Below are 16775 nucleotides of genomic sequence, written 5' to 3' on the forward strand. Positions count from 1 at the left end.
GTAAAACGAGAAAATGTTTTATTTCCCTGGGGGAGGATCCCGACACTGGAAACCCAAGGGACAACACAGGCGCCGACAGCCACAGCGGGAGGTGTGCCTGGCTCCCGTCCCGCTCCCCGCGGGGCTGCGAGACGGCGGCGGCTCCGGAGCCGCCCCCACCGCGGCCCGGCGGGCAGGGCCGGGGGCAGCCCCCGCCCAGCGCCGGGGAAGCCGCCCGGGCCGCCCACCGTGCGCCGTGTCCAGGGGCCGCCGCCGCCGCCAGGCCCCCCTCGCCCCCCGGGCGAACCGCCCCGCTCCGCTCCGCCCGCAGAGCCGCCGGCCCGTCCCGCCGCGGGCCGGCTCCGCCAGGCCGGGACCGTCCGCGACCGCTCGCTCCCGCAGCCGCCGGGCCGGGCCGGGCCGGGCCAGCGGCCCCGTCCTCCTCCCCTCCGGTGCGGTCGGGGCGCGACGCGGCGGGGCGGGCCGGCAGCGGGACGGCTCCGCCCCGGCCGCGCGGGGCTGGCACGGCAGGGGAAGATGGCGGCGGCGGGCGGGGGCGGCGCCGCGGTGTCGGTGCTGGCGCCCAGCGGGCGGCGGGTCACGGTGCGGGTGGGGCCCGGCACGGTCCTGCTCCAGGTGGGTCCGCGGGGCGAGGGGGCTGAGGGGAAGGCGGTGGCAGGGCCGCAGGCCGGCCGTGACGCCTCTGTTCTCTCCGCAGGTCCTCGAGGAGGTCTGCAGGAAGCAGGGTGGCAGCCCCGGCGAGTACGGCCTGAAGTGAGTGTGTCCGTGGGGCCGGGCCGGCTCCGGCTGCCCCGGCCGTGCGAGACGCCCCGCCCGCGGCCGCTCTCCGCGCCGGGCCCGGCGCTACCGGAGCCCGCGGCGCGCCCGGGGCCCGGCGGAACCCGCGGCGGGCGGTGGGAGTGCGAGGGGCCGGGACACACGCTGAGCTCTGCCCAGGACGGCTGGCCCCGGTTTCCCTGTGCCACGCTCCTTTCGGTGCGGGGACACACGGCGAGGCCCCATGCCGCTGCCACGGGACACCCACGCGTGCACCTCATCCAGAGCACAGATCAGCAACGCCCGCCTCCCCTCTTACCTGGGGGTTTGACCCTCCGCTTTTATGGTGTCTTAATTGCAACTCGTTTGTCTGAGTAGCACAAAAAAAAGAAAAAAAAGAGTACATTGGTATTTAACCAGGCTTGGCTATGTAGTTGGTTACTATTTATCTCTTTAAAACCTCTAAAGGAAGAACATAGATTTGAGTCCCTTTTCTGTGACTTCTATGAACTGCAGCTCCTTTGGTGTGCAGAATAGCTTTTGTTGATTTTGTTGAATTCCTCCTGGGAATTCTCTTGTCCAATACCTGGACTTTGTATTGCTCATAGGTTGTGTTCTCCTTCAGGTTTCAGAGGAATGTGTTGGACCTGTCTTTGCAGTGGAGATTTGCTAGGCTGCCCAACAATGCCAAACTGGAGATGGTGCCAGTCTCCAGCAGAGCAGGAGCTGGAACCACGGTATGTTCATTTACACAATGTGACCTGTTTTGTTCAGTTACCAGTTGTGCTGATAGGATCTCATCAGATCTAATGACCAAGAGGCCGGCGTGGGCAATGCCTCTGTGAGAGACCAGCTGAAGACTGGCTGCAGTGCTTTTGAAAATAGTAATTAAGTAGCTGAAATTCTTTACTTAGTGTCTGCATGAGCATGGGCTACCAGCTGTGCTAGAGGAGAGTGGGATGGTTTGGGGAGCTGAAAAACTAGTGGTCATGGATAGCTAAGAAGTTAAACATCAGTGAGGACTAATTCAGTTCCCTTTCCTAATTTCTGTTTCAGTTGCTGTTGTCCAGCTCTGGATTTTGAGTAAATCTCAGATTCTTACAGAATCTTGTTTTGCTGCTTTCCCAACATTGGTGTTCATGGTGTGTTTACACAGCTTTAGAGTCTTCAGTGACGTGTTCTGTGTTCATCAGTGGCCAAATGTCCCTATTTAGTATTATTTGCAAAGGACTTTTGGATGGTGTTTTCTCTAGAAATTATGGCCACTTTTAGGAGTGTAAAAATCTTCTATACATACCCGTCTGGCCATAGGCCTAACTTTTCAAGCGATGCATAGGTGTTACTGAGTGTGAACTTTTCATGATGTAAAAATGATGTGTGGTCTTACTTAAGGAGCCTGGCAATGGAAATTTGTCTGTCACTAAGTCACCTTGTTATTTGTTAACTTCCTCATAAGAAGTTTCTCCATTTTCATGTAAGTTTCAGGTCTGTTGCTGCTGGTCTCTCAATGTCTGTTAGCCAAGCAGTGTTAGTGGTGTTTGCTATAGGCAGTTAATCCAGCTGAGAGAAACTGATCAGTGAACTTTGTGGTGTGAGAAGGCTTTGCAGTCTCTGCTTTAGTTCACTCTGTAACGTAGTCTTGGGGGTCCCTGATGTTCATACTTTTCTCTGTAAAACCTCCATGTTCTTTGCTTTGGCACTCATGCCTTTTTTCTGATTTGGGGGTAGAAAGACATTTGTGCTTGAAATAATGTCTTTACTTAAAAAAATACCACAAACCAGTAGCATCTGCTTAAAATTTTCACTGAAATGCTGTGGTGGAATGGAGGTTCCTTCCAGAGAAAAGTCTTTCTCTTGAAATGGTGCAGTGATGACTGTCTGACATTTGCATCCAGTTTGGGAGGTACTGAAGGAAAACAATGATTTTATTTTTTTTTCCCCCTGAAGTTATATTGCGAGAAAGGGCAAGAAGGACTGTTCACTGTTAGGAGAGGGGTTACAGTGTGGAATTGTTACATTAGATCACAAAAGAGAAGAGCTAAAGAAGTGTAAGTTGTTACTATTTAGTTGCAGTTCAACAGCGCAATATACAGAAGTGAGGCTGCCCTGGGAGTGCTGGTTGCTCTGTCATGAAGGTGAGAAGATGCAGCAAATGTGCATGTGAAGAGTGGAGTCTAAAGAATCCCTGCCCCACAAACTTGAGCAGATTTTACTTGTGAGAATTTCACAGTGTAAGAAAAGACTTTGTACAGAACAACTGACTAAAAAGAATTCCCTCCCACAGGGAGTATGTGTTAAAAAATAGGGAATTCTGTAACAGCCAGGTGGCTGTGACTGGGATGTAGTGGCAGTTCAGATGCAGACTCAGTCACGCCAGCTGGCTGCAGTAATATTGGGATGAATTTCATTCTGTGTCTTTTATTACTGTATGTTCTATTAAGATTATGTGTGTGGAAGTAGGTGTGCTTTCCTTTAGTTACCCTAGAGACAGAATACAGGTTTTGATAAATCATGAGTTTGTTCAGCAAATCTGATGTTTTAAAAATAGAAAGCTTTTGGATTTGCCTTTGCTTGTGTAAAACATTGTTTCCTGTAAGACAGTTCTTTAGTGAAAAATGGAACAAATACCCTTTGTGAGGGCAGGTGCCACAGGAGCACCATCAGTACAGCTCTGGTGTTAAAGCTGTCAGCCTCTTGTTTAAATGTTTGTAAACTTAGACGATAATTGGCACTGGTTGTTGGAATACTAAGTAGCACCTGGGGTTTTCGAAGAGACTTTTCTAATGGAGTGAACAGGACTTTCGTGACATGTTTGGCTTTGAACTGTTGCCCAAAAACTGATGCAACTGGTAGTCTGAATTTCTGGCCTGGATTCTTACAGAATGGTGATGTCAGCTGTCATCGCTCTGCTGTAGCTGAGAATAATCTAAAGCTTGTCTCCCGTGTAGGAGAAACCGGGCGATTGTGTTAGTGGTGGGATGAAATGACACTGAGCTGTCAGCTCATTATTGATGATGCCACTGTTTCCTTGATGCAGAAAAATTCCTGTCTCCAGCAGATCAGCATTTGCAGTCCTGTGAGGACTGGTGGGAGCCAAGGCAGATGACAAAAATATTTCTCCATGGAAATCACAGTGAATTGCTGGAACTTTCCCGCTTCTCTGTAGCTCCTGCCCTCATGCTTGCACACACAGCTTGCACTTGGTGAGAGGCTGCACTGAGAGTATTAGTAGGGACACATGAAAACACAGAATGAAGAAGTGGCTTTGGCTATCTTGGCCTAATGTCCTTCTCAGGCTTTGGAATAAGGCCAGTTTTTGTGGACTTCTGCAAACTAAAGTTGACTGGAGAAACCAGGTTGTATCGAGTGGCTGCAGGACTTGGTGTGATTTTTCTTTAGACAAGTGAACTAACTGGGAAAACTTGAGAGTTAGACATTCTGGAAAAGGCTGAATATTCTCTAAAAGGTTAAGATAACACCTAATAATCTGCAGAATATTATCTAGAGAATAGATACTTCTCTATCTATCTCTTGGTTAGCTGCTAAACTTTTCCCTTGGGACAGTCAGGAGTTTGAAGTTTTGAAGTTCTTTGGGTCTGACCCCAGCATGTGTTCACTTTAGAAATGTCTTGGTTTTTTTTTTTTTTTTTTTTTTTTTTTTTTTTTTTTTTTTTTTGGTTTTTTTTTGTTTTGTTTTGGTTTGGGTTTTTTTGTGGGGGAGCGATAGGGAAGCAATTCTCTAAAGTCTATGTAGTGCCTTATAATGTATGTGGATGTTCACATTCCAGGTTGGAAAAGATCTGTTAAAATCTGCAGCTAGCTGGCTCTTGCTTTTTTCTGCAGGTGTTCAAGAACTCAATAATTTAATGACCAGAATCATTGTTGAGATTTTTTTGTTACTTCACTCTTAAATTGTATGTCAGAATGTGGTGGTTAGGAAGCATTAGTGAGTTGCAAGTTACAAATGTCATTCCTTCAGACTGCTAAGGGTTGTTTAGGTCTTCAGTAAAGCAGGGATGGATGGGAATGTGTTAATTGTTTCTGTGTGTGGATATGCAAGTGAGCTGTTTTGTCCCATGGAAGTTGTTCTGCAAAATGACGCTGAAGTAGACAGCTCTGTGTTGGTGTTTTAGATGGTGCAGCTGCATCAGTCATGTCTGGGTTATTGGAATTTGTTTTATGTAGCTGTGAAGACCCTTACTGTAAAGTTTCACCTGGTATAACACAGAACACCTCTGTTGCTCATGATGGCACATTATTTGGGATGTTTGCATTGGCTTTTCTCTGAATGTGTTGCAGTTCAACATAGGGCAGGGGAGCGGGGCCCATGAAAGTTGGTTAGTATTCCAGGATGGCCTCCCCCACACTCAGGAGCCATTCATCCCAACAAACAGGAATTCAGGCCAGAGTGCCTGCACTGATGAACAAGAAACACCAAAATATTTGAAAAAGTTGTGAAGAAAAATAAGTTTTCATTCAGTTTTCAGATGAATTAATTGTGGTGTTCTTATAGGTTCGGATAGCATTACAACTAGATGATGGCTCCCGCTTGCAAGACACCTTCCTCTGTCAACAGACCTTGTGGGAACTTCTCAACCATTTTGCAAAGATCAGGTGAGCAATGCAGTGAGAAAATACTTGTTTTGATCTCTGCATGCCACTAATTACTTGTTACAGTGACCCAGCTAAATCCTTCAAATTTGTAGAATTTACATTTATTTGATTGTGATTTCTCCTATAACAGAGATGTTTGCATTTTCCTTGCTCTTTCATATTTGACAATCCATAGTTTTATTATTGTTTTTTAATCCAGGAGTACCGCTCCTGATTCAGGGTGTAAACTGGTAACAGACTGCTGAAGCTGTGAAGATACTGGGATATGTTGCACCACCTTCCTTTTACACAAATCCGTTTGAAGTCAGGTTGCTGCTAGAGATGTGTGTGTCAAGCCTGGATGATCTCCATCCCCCGTATTTCTGTGCTGCAGTTCCCTGTAGTGCAGGGGGTTCTTTCATATGGGTTGCTGTTGCTTTTGAGGCTTGCTGTTGTGCGAGTTCTTCAAGGAAATCTGGAGCTCTCAGCAGGTTAATGTGGAATCTTCAAAAGACTGATTAGATCCTGTTTAAATGGAAGAATTTCTGGTGGTGTATTTATTGAACATGTGCATGGGTTAGAAATCTTATTAATTTAGTCTAGTCTACATTGAGTGCTACCTCTTGTCTTTAGTTTTGATTTTAGAAGGCTGTATTGTTTTGAAATGTCAAGCTAATAAACTTCTCGGAGAGAGGCACTTCTTTTCTATTTTTCATGGTTTGGAAGAGGAAGCCTTGAAGCTGTGACAGCTGTTCTGTTTTTAATCATGGACCATGTCTACAATGTGACATTTATTCATAAGTAAAGGAACAGTATTCATGTAAATGCTAGAGATAAAAGAATTATTTTTCTTTTAATTGAGAAAAGAGGTAGGAAAAAACCACAGGTATCATTTTCCTGAGGGTTTTAAGTCCCCTCTTGTCCCTTACTACATCCTCTGTGAGGAGAGGAGTGCCTGTTGCAGTGTGGGGACTGCTAGACTGGTGGAAGGCGGTAGTTACTGACAATGACAAATAACCTTTGTGTGGCTTTATCACATATTAGTTGGTTGTTTCTTTGGTTTAAATTTTGAGCTTTTCATATAATTTTGCTCTTTTGAAGTGGTTTTATTGGTTACAGGTCATTGTAATACTACTAGCTCATATACATGTTGCTCTTCTTTAGCTTCTAACTGCGGCAGTGTGCTAAGCGTTCATAACTTCAGAACACAGCTGCTCTTTTCTGGCCTCTGGAAGCTGACTTCAGATGTTTGGATGGACTTTACAATCTTGATTAAGTTCAACAAGCAGCAAAGGTGCTGTGTATGGTTTAGTCACAGAACAAGCTGAATCTACAGGCATCTGTATGGATTTAATGGGCTGAGTTGCTGTTCAATGTGTTTTGATTCAGTTGACTAACTAGTCAGTTAGTTGTTGATGTTTGCTGAAATCCTTCCTTGGACTCTCCAACTGGAGACGTTTTCCTGGAATGCTCGGCCGCTCTAAGTGCGTGAAGGGAAGTATTCTAAATCCACTGGAATTTCCCCTGGGTTTCCAGCATCCATCTTGGCCAATTGGGTCTGAAGAAGGTCTGGAAGCTATTGTAGGGCTGCTCCTCCTCTCAGCGTGCGGCAGTCCTTGCACAAGATGTTTACAGGCCCTGTCAGATCACTACATGAAGGAATCTAATCTGCTTGCCGTTCCCCTTCAGAAGAGCAGCACATCAAAGAGAGGACAGTATGTTTGATGTGTGTGCTTGCCTCAGTGGGTGCATGTAATGGATTAGCAGCAGCTGGAGGCGGAGCCTGCTGCTTCCAAGAGTTAGACAAAAATCAGTCTCTGGGGATCTTTGTGTGGAGTCTGTGCTGCAGAGGCTGGTTGAGAGCGCACTGTTGTCTGCCCTATGAGCAAGAATCCTGCATTTCTATCTCCCACTCTTGCCTGCTTGCAGCTTCAGCAGCTTTATGGGCTGTTCTCCATAGAGCAGTTGCAATTCAGAGACTCAGAGACATCTTTGATAGGTATTATGATTCTTCACTGCTTCTTCACTTCACTGCTTCTTCTTCTACACTGGTCATTCATTCGGTTCAGATGTTTTCCACACATTTTTACAAAACTCTTCAAAGAGTTTCTTGGATTGAAGTGGAAAGCAGTTTTTGGAAAAGTGAATGAAACTAGGTTCTATAAGTCAAACTGGCTTCCTCTCTATTGGTCTTTGGTGAGGACACGTTCCACTCTACCTAAGACTTTTTTCTCTTAAATGGTTGTCATCCACCTTTCCTGACAGACAGCAGCTTCAGGTTCAAGCTTGTATTCCGTGGCCTGTTCTGTCTGCCTTTTCTGTGATTCTGTACTGTTTCTCTGTGTCTCATCAGTCCTTTATCTTTTGTGCACCATTATTGAGGATTCCTCAAGGGATACAGCTAATCTTAATTGGAAGCAAATCCTATTGAAAATAAGGTGGGGATGAGTATCTTTCCTGGATCGTCTGGAGAAGTCTGAGTGCAGTAACCTGCTATGCTGTGCTAAAGGCACTCTCTGGTGATCTTTTGTTCCAGTTCTCCAATTGAGACAAGATTTTTTTTTCTGCCTTTCATCATCAGGCATTGGCCTTGGGAATTTCCTCGGGTACTGCTGCCAGAGGAGCGAGGGAGGTTGGAGCCTGGGTCTTACATCACAAGACAATGTTCTTTTGTATGAGCAACTTAATCTCTTGATTCCTGCAGAGCATTGTATAGTGTGTTTTGTTCCTGAAAGAGAATAACTAATTGCAGAATCACAAATGGAGGCAAACCTACTGTAGTGTTGGTTTGGTTGTTCACCTTGAAGTTAACTGTGTTTCATAATCTGAAACTTGAATGCAGTAGTTTGGATGCTCTGGTGTGTCTGTTGCTTTCTGCACAATGGGATTTGTTGTGGTGGCTGGGAGAAGTGTTCTGAAATAGTGGTCTTACAGTCTTGGTGCTATGAACTCCCTGGAATATGTTGCAACTGGTCTGGAAGCAGTTCTCAGCTGCTGTCTTTCCTAAAATAGACCTGACCCTCAGGACTGGTTTTATAATTTGCTCTGTTTGGATTTGCTCTACCTCTGGGTTTCATTGTGACTCGCCTTGTCCCATACCACTGTGCTGTTGCCAGCTTTTAACCATTTGATCAAGATGGCATATAGACTGCTACAATTAAGCCAGACATCTCAGTTGTGGTTTGTGCTTAACAGATTTAGTCCCTCACATCCCTCAACTGGAAACCATTGATGTTCTCTGGCTCTTGAGAATTACTCAAAGATTGAGTATCATAATTTTCCAATGGCTCTCTTGATCCTGAGTGGCTTCTGGTTTCATTTATATGTCATTGTAGCTGAGTTTTGAGTCTCAGTTGAAATGTCCTTGATGAATTTTCATGGAATTTGATGGCTGTTTCCCTTAATTTTCCACTTCATAGGCTGGTTGACTCCCTCTCAGTTCAGTTTATTTTGTCACTTCATGCTGAGCTAAGTTTGGTTATGCAGACTCTGGAGTTCTGCTGGGCAAGCAGGTTGCTAAAGTGCAAAAGGTGATTTCCCTGTTACATACCAGAAAATGCTACCTGTGTCCTAAGGTGGTCTTTCCCTGCTGGCTGGATATATTGCATGTCTGTTTGTGGAGTTCCAAGCTTTTCTAAGAGCAGCAGACAGACTGTGCAATGTACAGTCACTTCAGAACCACACACTTCAGTGGCTGTGTGGATTTTGACTGTTACTTAAGGGATTCTTTTCCTACATGACTCCTTGACATAACTTTGTTTCTGGTAATATTTCATCTCAAAATGTAAGTGTTTAAATTATGTGATGCTGAAGGCACAATGTTTTAAGTGAAAGCATTGAAGCAAATTGTTTACTTAATGTCTAATAGTGATCCTGTGAACTGTGTAGTGGTTATTGCTGGAGAAAAATGGAGGACAGTGTTTCCTGCTGATTTCACTTTGTATTGTTACTCTGTGCTGGTTTTGGAGGGGGTAGGCTGTTCTGCAGATGCTGCAGTGTTTTGCTCTTTCTTGCAGGGAGTTGATGGAACAGGATGGTGAATGGTCTCCAGTCTGTATTTACATGCGGGATGAGGTAAGGCAGCAAAGGCCTCTCAACTGTCTCATGTCCCTAAAACATAAGAAAACTTAGTTCTGCTTTCCAACCTGGAAAGTGTTTCTTTTGAACTTTCTTGAGAGGGGAAGTAGAAAAATGTTGGTCTTTTCAGTGCATGACGTGTCTGTATGGAAAAAAGCTCTCTTGGAACATAACCTTGTGCCGTTGAGACCTCTGAGCCCATAAAATGAGCTCAATGACCTATTTGTGTTTTTCTTTCCAGCTTCTTTTAAAGCTTGAGTCAAAACAGTGTTTTCATTTTAATAAATATTTGCTTTTCTCTGTTTTGATCTTTTGCTATTAATGTTTTGTTAAATATTTTGTATGTGGATATTATGGAATTCGCTCTCCCTAGCTGTCCCCTTTACTTCCCACTGACCTCTGTGGACAGATCGTCTTTATTCCGGAAAAGGTCATTACAGACAGATAGGAGGTGTATGTAAGGAAATCGTCTGTCTTGCAGCTCTGAGATGTTGCCTGTCGTTTAACTCCTGACATAAAAGTAGCTTTGCTGTAGTTGGATCCCACTTGGATGTGTGTATGGGATGAAAATACATGTGGGTCACCTTCCATTGAGACGATTTAATAAGCTGTGAATTTGCTGAAACAGTACAAGTTGATACAGATGGATTCAGGTCTGATTTTCAACTGCAGGAGTGTGTTTTCACCTGTTTCTTGTGTTGTGTGGTATTTCTTCAGATACAGGTTTCTTTCTATAAAGAGCTTTACATGCTTTCTTGTGGAATCAGAGGCCATAACTATTCTCCTTTGGTTTTGTTGTAGGTATCAGGAAAAGATGCCCTGGAGAGGACAACACTGAAATCACTTGGCCTGATTGGAGGCAATGCCATTATCAGGTTGGGAGAAGCAAAGTTTGGCCTCTTTATTTTCCCTTTCCACTCTGATGGTGAATTTATTTTGTTTCAAGTACCAAAAGAAAGACAAAAAAAAAAAAAAAAAAAAAAAAAAGAAAAGTCACAAGAAAAGACGCCAAATTAAAACATTGCGGCATTCAGAAATTACTGCATTTGCCTGTTTATCTCAAACTGCTGCCCAGATGTGCTTTGCACAGCAGCAGATGCTGGCACTGACCAGTCATGTGCAGATTAAAAGAGCTTGTTTGTTTTTTTCTTTTTTTTTTTCTTTTTTTTTTTTCTTCCTCCTTTGAGTGGAACAGATAATTCAAAGTTAAAAGTCTCTCAGAGAGGGTAATCAGCTACCACTTCATTCTTCCCTGCTCTGGATCTCGGGCACTTAACTCCCAGCTGCTGCAGGCCCTGGGGGCTGTTGGGGGGTGAGTTTGGGACAGGGGCAACCTTTCTGTGATCTCCTGACCACCTCTTTGTGGTATATACAGAAGGCAGGAGTGATTAGAAGCTGTGCTTTCCAACTGCCTGCTGATTTTCTCTAGAAGGCAGTTTTCTTGCAGAGGAGTGGGTCCCTGTTCTGTTATTCTGCACAACCCTCTGGCCCTCTACCCCACACTTCACAGTAACTGGAGCTTGTTCTCTGTAAGCACCTGGAAGAAGAAAGTTATTCAATCAGGGTGTATTTCAGTTATTAAATCAGAGTGTATTTGAGTATTTGAGGGTGCTGTCTTTGTGTCATGGACACATTAAGAATAGGGAGGGCAGCAGTCCTAGGATTATGATTTTATTTTTCTTCCTTTTGGTGTCTTCTTCAAGAGTTGTCATGAAGAAATGCAGTTCATCTGCTGGGGAGGGTGCCACGGTGCCTTGTAATGAGCCAACAGTGAGGCAAGGCTCCATGGAAGAAGCAATGGATGTGCCACTACCTCAAGAAAACACATTTCCAAAGGACTTGGAGCACAGGGATGTGGCTATATCTTTAAACAGCTGCACACACAAGCAAGACTCGATTAAAGATTCTCATGCTAGCTTGGAGGAGCTGCAGCATTTCCCAGAGCCTGAGCCTACCCCCTTTGTCCCTTTTTTTGGAGATGGAGAGCATCTGGGGGACTCTCCTGTAGCTGTACCATCTTCAAAGCTGCCAACAACTTTTTCAAGCCCTGGAGGTCCTTCTAAGCCAAAGAAGTCTAAGAACAGCCAAGAACTGCAAAAGGAGCAAGAACAGGTAAGGGAAAATGTATTTGCAGTTTGGGCAACAAGGGCTTTTTTTATATCATGCCTTGCCTGAGGCTGCACTCCCATGAGGAAAAAGATGTTTCCAGATTTAGGACTTTTTCCCTCTGTCACAGGATTAGGTGCCTTAATGACACACAGTTCTGTCTGAGTTCAGAAAGGAAGTAGGAAGAATTTGAGTTTAAGAATTTGCTGTCCAGAGTTAGGCAATAGAGACAACACAGCTGCATTAAATCAGTCCAGAAGGTCCTGCACCTCAGTGCCACAGATTTCATGAACAAATGGCCACTTTGTTACCTGACCCTGTGACTTAATTTTCTTAGTATTGCAGATGAAGCAGAAACCTTCCATCCTTTTCCTTTTGTACTTCTCCTTGCTTATAGAAGTAGTTTTTGTCTTAATCTAAAATATCTTGCCTCTGAAGTAGTCTACCTGTCTCTAACTATCTCCCAGAAGGACAGATTGCACATCTCACCATTGTTGGGTCTCTGAAATAAAACTGTGTTTGTTAAAACTGAAAGTGCTTGAGCCCATGTTGAGATACCAGAACTGATGGCTGAAAAATGCTGTGATGACATTCCAGAGTCACCTGGGAATGACATTGAAGTGTGTTTTCTGCAGGGCAGCTGTATGGAATTGAATGCCTTCAGGAAGGTTGGGTATGTCTGGCAAGTAGCGTAGCATGAAGTACAGGAGCCATTTAATTAATAATTTACTCCTTGTTATTATGCACTGAGAGTTTCCCATTCTGGATTCTCAGTGAGCAGCTCTTTTCTTGCTCCTTTGGCTCATCACTGGGGCCAGCTTTCATGTTCAGAGATCCCCTTTGTTGTTTCTGACTCTTTGGTACCTCCTAGAGTTGGAGGTTTGAATCTCCTCTGGTCTGATCCAGCCAGGATTGAACAATAGAAAGCTATAAGTAGAAAGAAAGGATGCCTGTGGAGCTTCAAAGGGAGTTTAGTCCAGGAGGAATTTAGCAAGACTGCGGATGCTTTCACGTTGATGTAGAGACTCTACCTTAGTTGACTTCTCTGTGGTTGCAGCCCATTTTTGATGAGTTCGGAATTGTTGAGGAGCAGAAGCCAGACCACGGAAGGACTCTGGAGCAGCTATGAACTGCACAAGTAGCAGAAAGAGGCCATGCCAACCTGCAGTAGTGAATATTTGAGTGTATTAGAAACGTGTTTGGGTCTGTCTAATCAGTATTATTTAACTTTTGGAGCAGACCCTTAACATGGAGAATTAAACAGTAGGCTGGGTGATTTGTCCAGTCTCATGTGTTGCTTGCTTCAGTTGCGCTCTTGTCAATGAGGGGTTTGGAAAGGAGGAGTTTGTGCTGTGTCTGGGAAGAGAGAAGAAGTGCAGGGCTTTGTGGTGCTATCCTTCAGCAGTCTTGTTGCCCACACTTCTCTGTGCACTGGTGGGAGAGGCAGAACTTCATCATTTCACTGAGTGCAGAGCTGATGTGTAGCTGAGCGTTTGGGCATGGCTGAGTGCTGGTGGCTGAAGGACTCACACGAAGCGATGTCTCTCTCAGAGTCGCAGTCCAGTGCAAACCACTTCTGGAGCCAGCCGCCTTCCACTCTGAGAGCAGCTTGGGAAGCAGCTGCAAATTCTGTTGGGGGAGTTGTGTCCTTGTGTTAAACAGCATGTGATTTTGACGGCTGCTTTCAAGCCCTTTGATCTCTGGTACTTTTGCTGCTGATTGATTACATTTTGTTCCCTCCTCCACTCCTGCCATCTTCCACTCTCCTCCCAGCGGCAACAGCCAAGTGGGGCTAGCCACATGGCATCTGCTTTTTGTCCTTTTTCAGTCCTGAGGAAAAAAAACCCAAAACAAAACAAATTATTTTTAAACATCAAAGGTCCATTTTTGTAAAAGAATCTTCCCATTAATGCTTTGCCTGTGTGTGGTTTTTGAAGCTGAAGAGAGGCTGGATAAAATCTGTGCCGGCATCCCTTCGTTTCTTGGGCTAAAGATGGTTTACAGACAGCTGCAAGCTGACTTTGATGTCAGAATGTTAATTATTAGAAGGTAACTTTAAACCAGATTCAGCATGAGATTAGAGCTCCCAGAGGTGGTGGGGAGGAAGTGGGTCTCTGGGGAGAGCTTGCTGCTGTGGAAAGCACAATGACCCCTATTTCGCTTAAATCGTAAGAGTTTTCCTCAGCTTACCTGCTTCCCTGGGAGCAGGATGGTGACCCCAGAGTGAACTGCATTCTTCCTGACACCTGGCTTTGTCACATAGGCTGCACTTACGTAGATGCTGCTGTGAACATACGGCTTCAGCCTCATGGTGAAAAATGCCTGGCATTTCAGCCTTGGTGGAAGAATAGACTTTGAAGAAGGAAGATGCCAAACCTTAGCACAGCATCTTTGGCTCCTGGAAGAAGTAGGACAGCAAAATGCACAGCTTGCTTTCCTCCAGTTTACATAATGGAAAGTAGAACATCCGTGTGGTGGCCATTTATTGTTACAGGAGATGGTTATTTTTTATCACCGTTGCAGAAAACACTGCGTGTGCAGTGGGCTGGGAAGTGGGTTAGTATTCCTGGAGTCTCTTTCATAATCATTGTGAGAAGTTAATTTTTGGATTCTGTCCGCACTTTAGGACTGTTGGAGCCCACAGCAAGGAAGAGGAGGGAGCACTTAGGACTGGAATATATGTCTGCCTTGTGCCATCTTGGGTTCCCAGTGCCTTGGCAGATGCCATTAACTGTCACCATAATTTGGATGGGGGTGGCCCTTTCCCTTTGGAATCCCACTGCTGTTGGGATTAACTAAAGTCCTTGTTAGAGCCAATACTAAATGGTAACTTTAGGATTGGCTAATGCAGAGTTTGGATACTTTGGAGTTCTCTCCATCATATCCTTGCGCCCTTCACAAGACGCCATAGGATATGCCTCCTCAGTCTTTTGGGTTTGGCCTTGTTCAGAAGACATCTATTTTCACTACGTGTTTAGAATGAAATGAAACTCAAGCCTGCTTGAGGAGATTAAAGTACACTGGGTTCTTGGGGAGGCCTGATTAATTCTCCTCTGGCCTCTGACATAGATGTGCCCTCACTGGAGCACCAGTGGTTGGATCACGGTGCAACCTGCTTCCCAGCAGATGGTCCTGGGCACTCGGGGTCCTTCCTGCAGCACTGGCACCCCCACCCCACCCGGGCCTGGGGAAAGCTGCAGCCAGGCTCCTGTACCCGCTCGTTAGGGCTGACCCTGCTCAACTTTCTAAAAGTAGCCAAAGGTCCCACCCACACAACCTCCATCTTTTAATTTCTCAAATTACCCTTTAGTGCCCACAAGTAGAGTGAACATTGCCTTGTAATTTGTGTTGTGCTTTAGACAATTGAGAAGACTCCTGTTCCCAAGTGGCCAGTGCCTGGGGGAGGGGTGAGTGGATGGAGGGAGGACATCTGGGTGTTAATTAGGATTGGAAAGAGTGTATGAGAGAATGAGGGGAGAAGAAATGGGCTGTGGGTTCATTCACAGAGCCTGTAGCATTGTTAAGCTGGCAGCTGACTAGGAAGAAATGCTGGATTAACTACCAAAATTTTTGTTCCTGTGAGCCTCTTCAGCCGTGAGCTGTGTCCTCCCTGCATCTCCTGCAGCCTTCAGTATGCTGTTCTCTGTTTGCAAGCTTTGTTCCTTTTAACAGTTTTGCAATTTAGAAAGTTTGACTTGTTTGAGATCCAGGAGGTGTAACTGCCTCTCGATTGCTTGACTCTGGTCGTGGTTTGTATTCACACAGGCACAGCTGCTGCTTTGGGCAAAAGAGAGAGTAGCCAGCACATAACCTTTCCTGGGGAGGGATCCATTAAAGTCCTGCTGCCTGCAGAGATGGCAAATGCTCTTGATCTCAGTGGTTGGGGCTCCAGTTTGGGTTTTTTAGGGGATTGTGGGAATTGGCTTGTTTTGTTTTGGTTTTTTCATGACTGCAACCACAGCTGTAGGCTCGACCCAGTTGCACTGGAAGGTTTGCCATCATGACACCCAGCTCTGGGCTCTGGAGGCTGGGGGAGCAGGCAGCCAGGCTTTCTGTGCCCTGCTGGGCAGGTGAGAAGGTGTGCAGCTTGGAGTGCCTGCTCTCAGCTCTGTTGTGTAGGGCAGGTGGCCAGTAAATGTTTTAAGTACCTTTGTTGCAGCTGATGTCCAGGGAGAACTGCTCTCCTGCATCTGTGTGCTCTGGTTGCAGCAAAGGCTGATCTCTCACTTTGTAAGTGCAAAACAAAAGAGTTTTACTGTTTAAGGGATCTTTCTGCACACAAGAAACCAGGATAAAATTTTGAAAGGTGTGCAATGAAACCCTGCAGTGGTTTAGTTCAGAGAGCTGAACAGGTCAAAAGACAGTTTGTAAATACTGTCCTGTTACTCTTTTTCAGGAACCTTGTAAGATAAGCAGAGCAATGCATTTAAAACTAATTGGAGCTCATTTTTTTCTGTAGCTTGTAGAACGTGAGCCCCTTATATGTCACCTAGACCTACTGGAACAACTTTCTGATGGCCCAGAAGAGCTTCCTGATGAATTTTTTGAAGTCACAGTGGATGATGTACGGAAACGTTTGGCACAGCTGCAGAATGAGAGGCAAGTTCCCTTTCTGCTGTGACTGAGATTTGCTGTGTCCTGTTGTTGAGCAGAGTGACAGTGATCAGCAGAGCTTGTTTTATTTTTGGCCAGTAAGAAACACCTTATCTTCTAAGTAACCTGAATTAACCTTTTATTAGACCTCATCAGAAAGACCAACTTAGCCTCAAGGCAAGACCTGAGAATGTTTGGAAGAGGCATACACACACACACACACACGGAAATTATAGGAAGCTGACTAACAATGTATTGCACTGTTCAGGTAGCTTGCTTTCAAATATTCATGATTTTACTTCATCAGACTTCAGTTCAGTAAAAATTCGGATGAAGATAAACTGCCCTTCCTGTCACAGCACCATTTTGCTGTTTGTATGTTTCTTGAAGAAATTAATTTTGTGAATGTATTTAGTTTCAAGTGGGTGAAAGCATTCCTTTAAACATTGCAATAACTCTCCAGGACTGTGAAACAGTCTCTTTTATGCTATAGCCAAGTCCAAGTTGAACTTTTTACTTAGAGTTGATTTTTTTCCCACAGGCCACTGAGTACACAGAATATGGCCTGAAAATTGCTCTGCTGTTTGTGGGTCTGGAGTATTTAGTGGTACAAATGTAGAGTCATTTGGTTGGGGATTACTGGAATACAG

At 45.1% G+C, this 16775-nt stretch overlaps 1 protein-coding gene across 1 annotated transcript in view; it reads left to right on the forward strand.

The window, feature by feature from the left end:
• Positions 1-516: 516 nt before the first annotated feature.
• ASPSCR1 (ASPSCR1 tether for SLC2A4, UBX domain containing) overlaps positions 517-16775 on the forward strand; it is a 35282-nt gene continuing 19023 nt past the window's right edge. Inside the window, exons 1-8 of the mRNA XM_036394537.2 lie at positions 517-615; positions 698-753; positions 1382-1493; positions 5270-5370; positions 9366-9423; positions 10228-10301; positions 11130-11538; positions 15992-16131. Of these exons, the coding sequence (XP_036250430.1) occupies positions 517-615; positions 698-753; positions 1382-1493; positions 5270-5370; positions 9366-9423; positions 10228-10301; positions 11130-11538; positions 15992-16131 (1049 nt within the window). The remainder of the gene's footprint in view (positions 616-697; positions 754-1381; positions 1494-5269; positions 5371-9365; positions 9424-10227; positions 10302-11129; positions 11539-15991; positions 16132-16775) is intronic.

This window comes from Molothrus ater, chromosome 19 (genome assembly GCF_012460135.2).
Source record: "Molothrus ater isolate BHLD 08-10-18 breed brown headed cowbird chromosome 19, BPBGC_Mater_1.1, whole genome shotgun sequence".
Lineage (NCBI taxonomy): Eukaryota > Metazoa > Chordata > Aves > Passeriformes > Icteridae > Molothrus > Molothrus ater.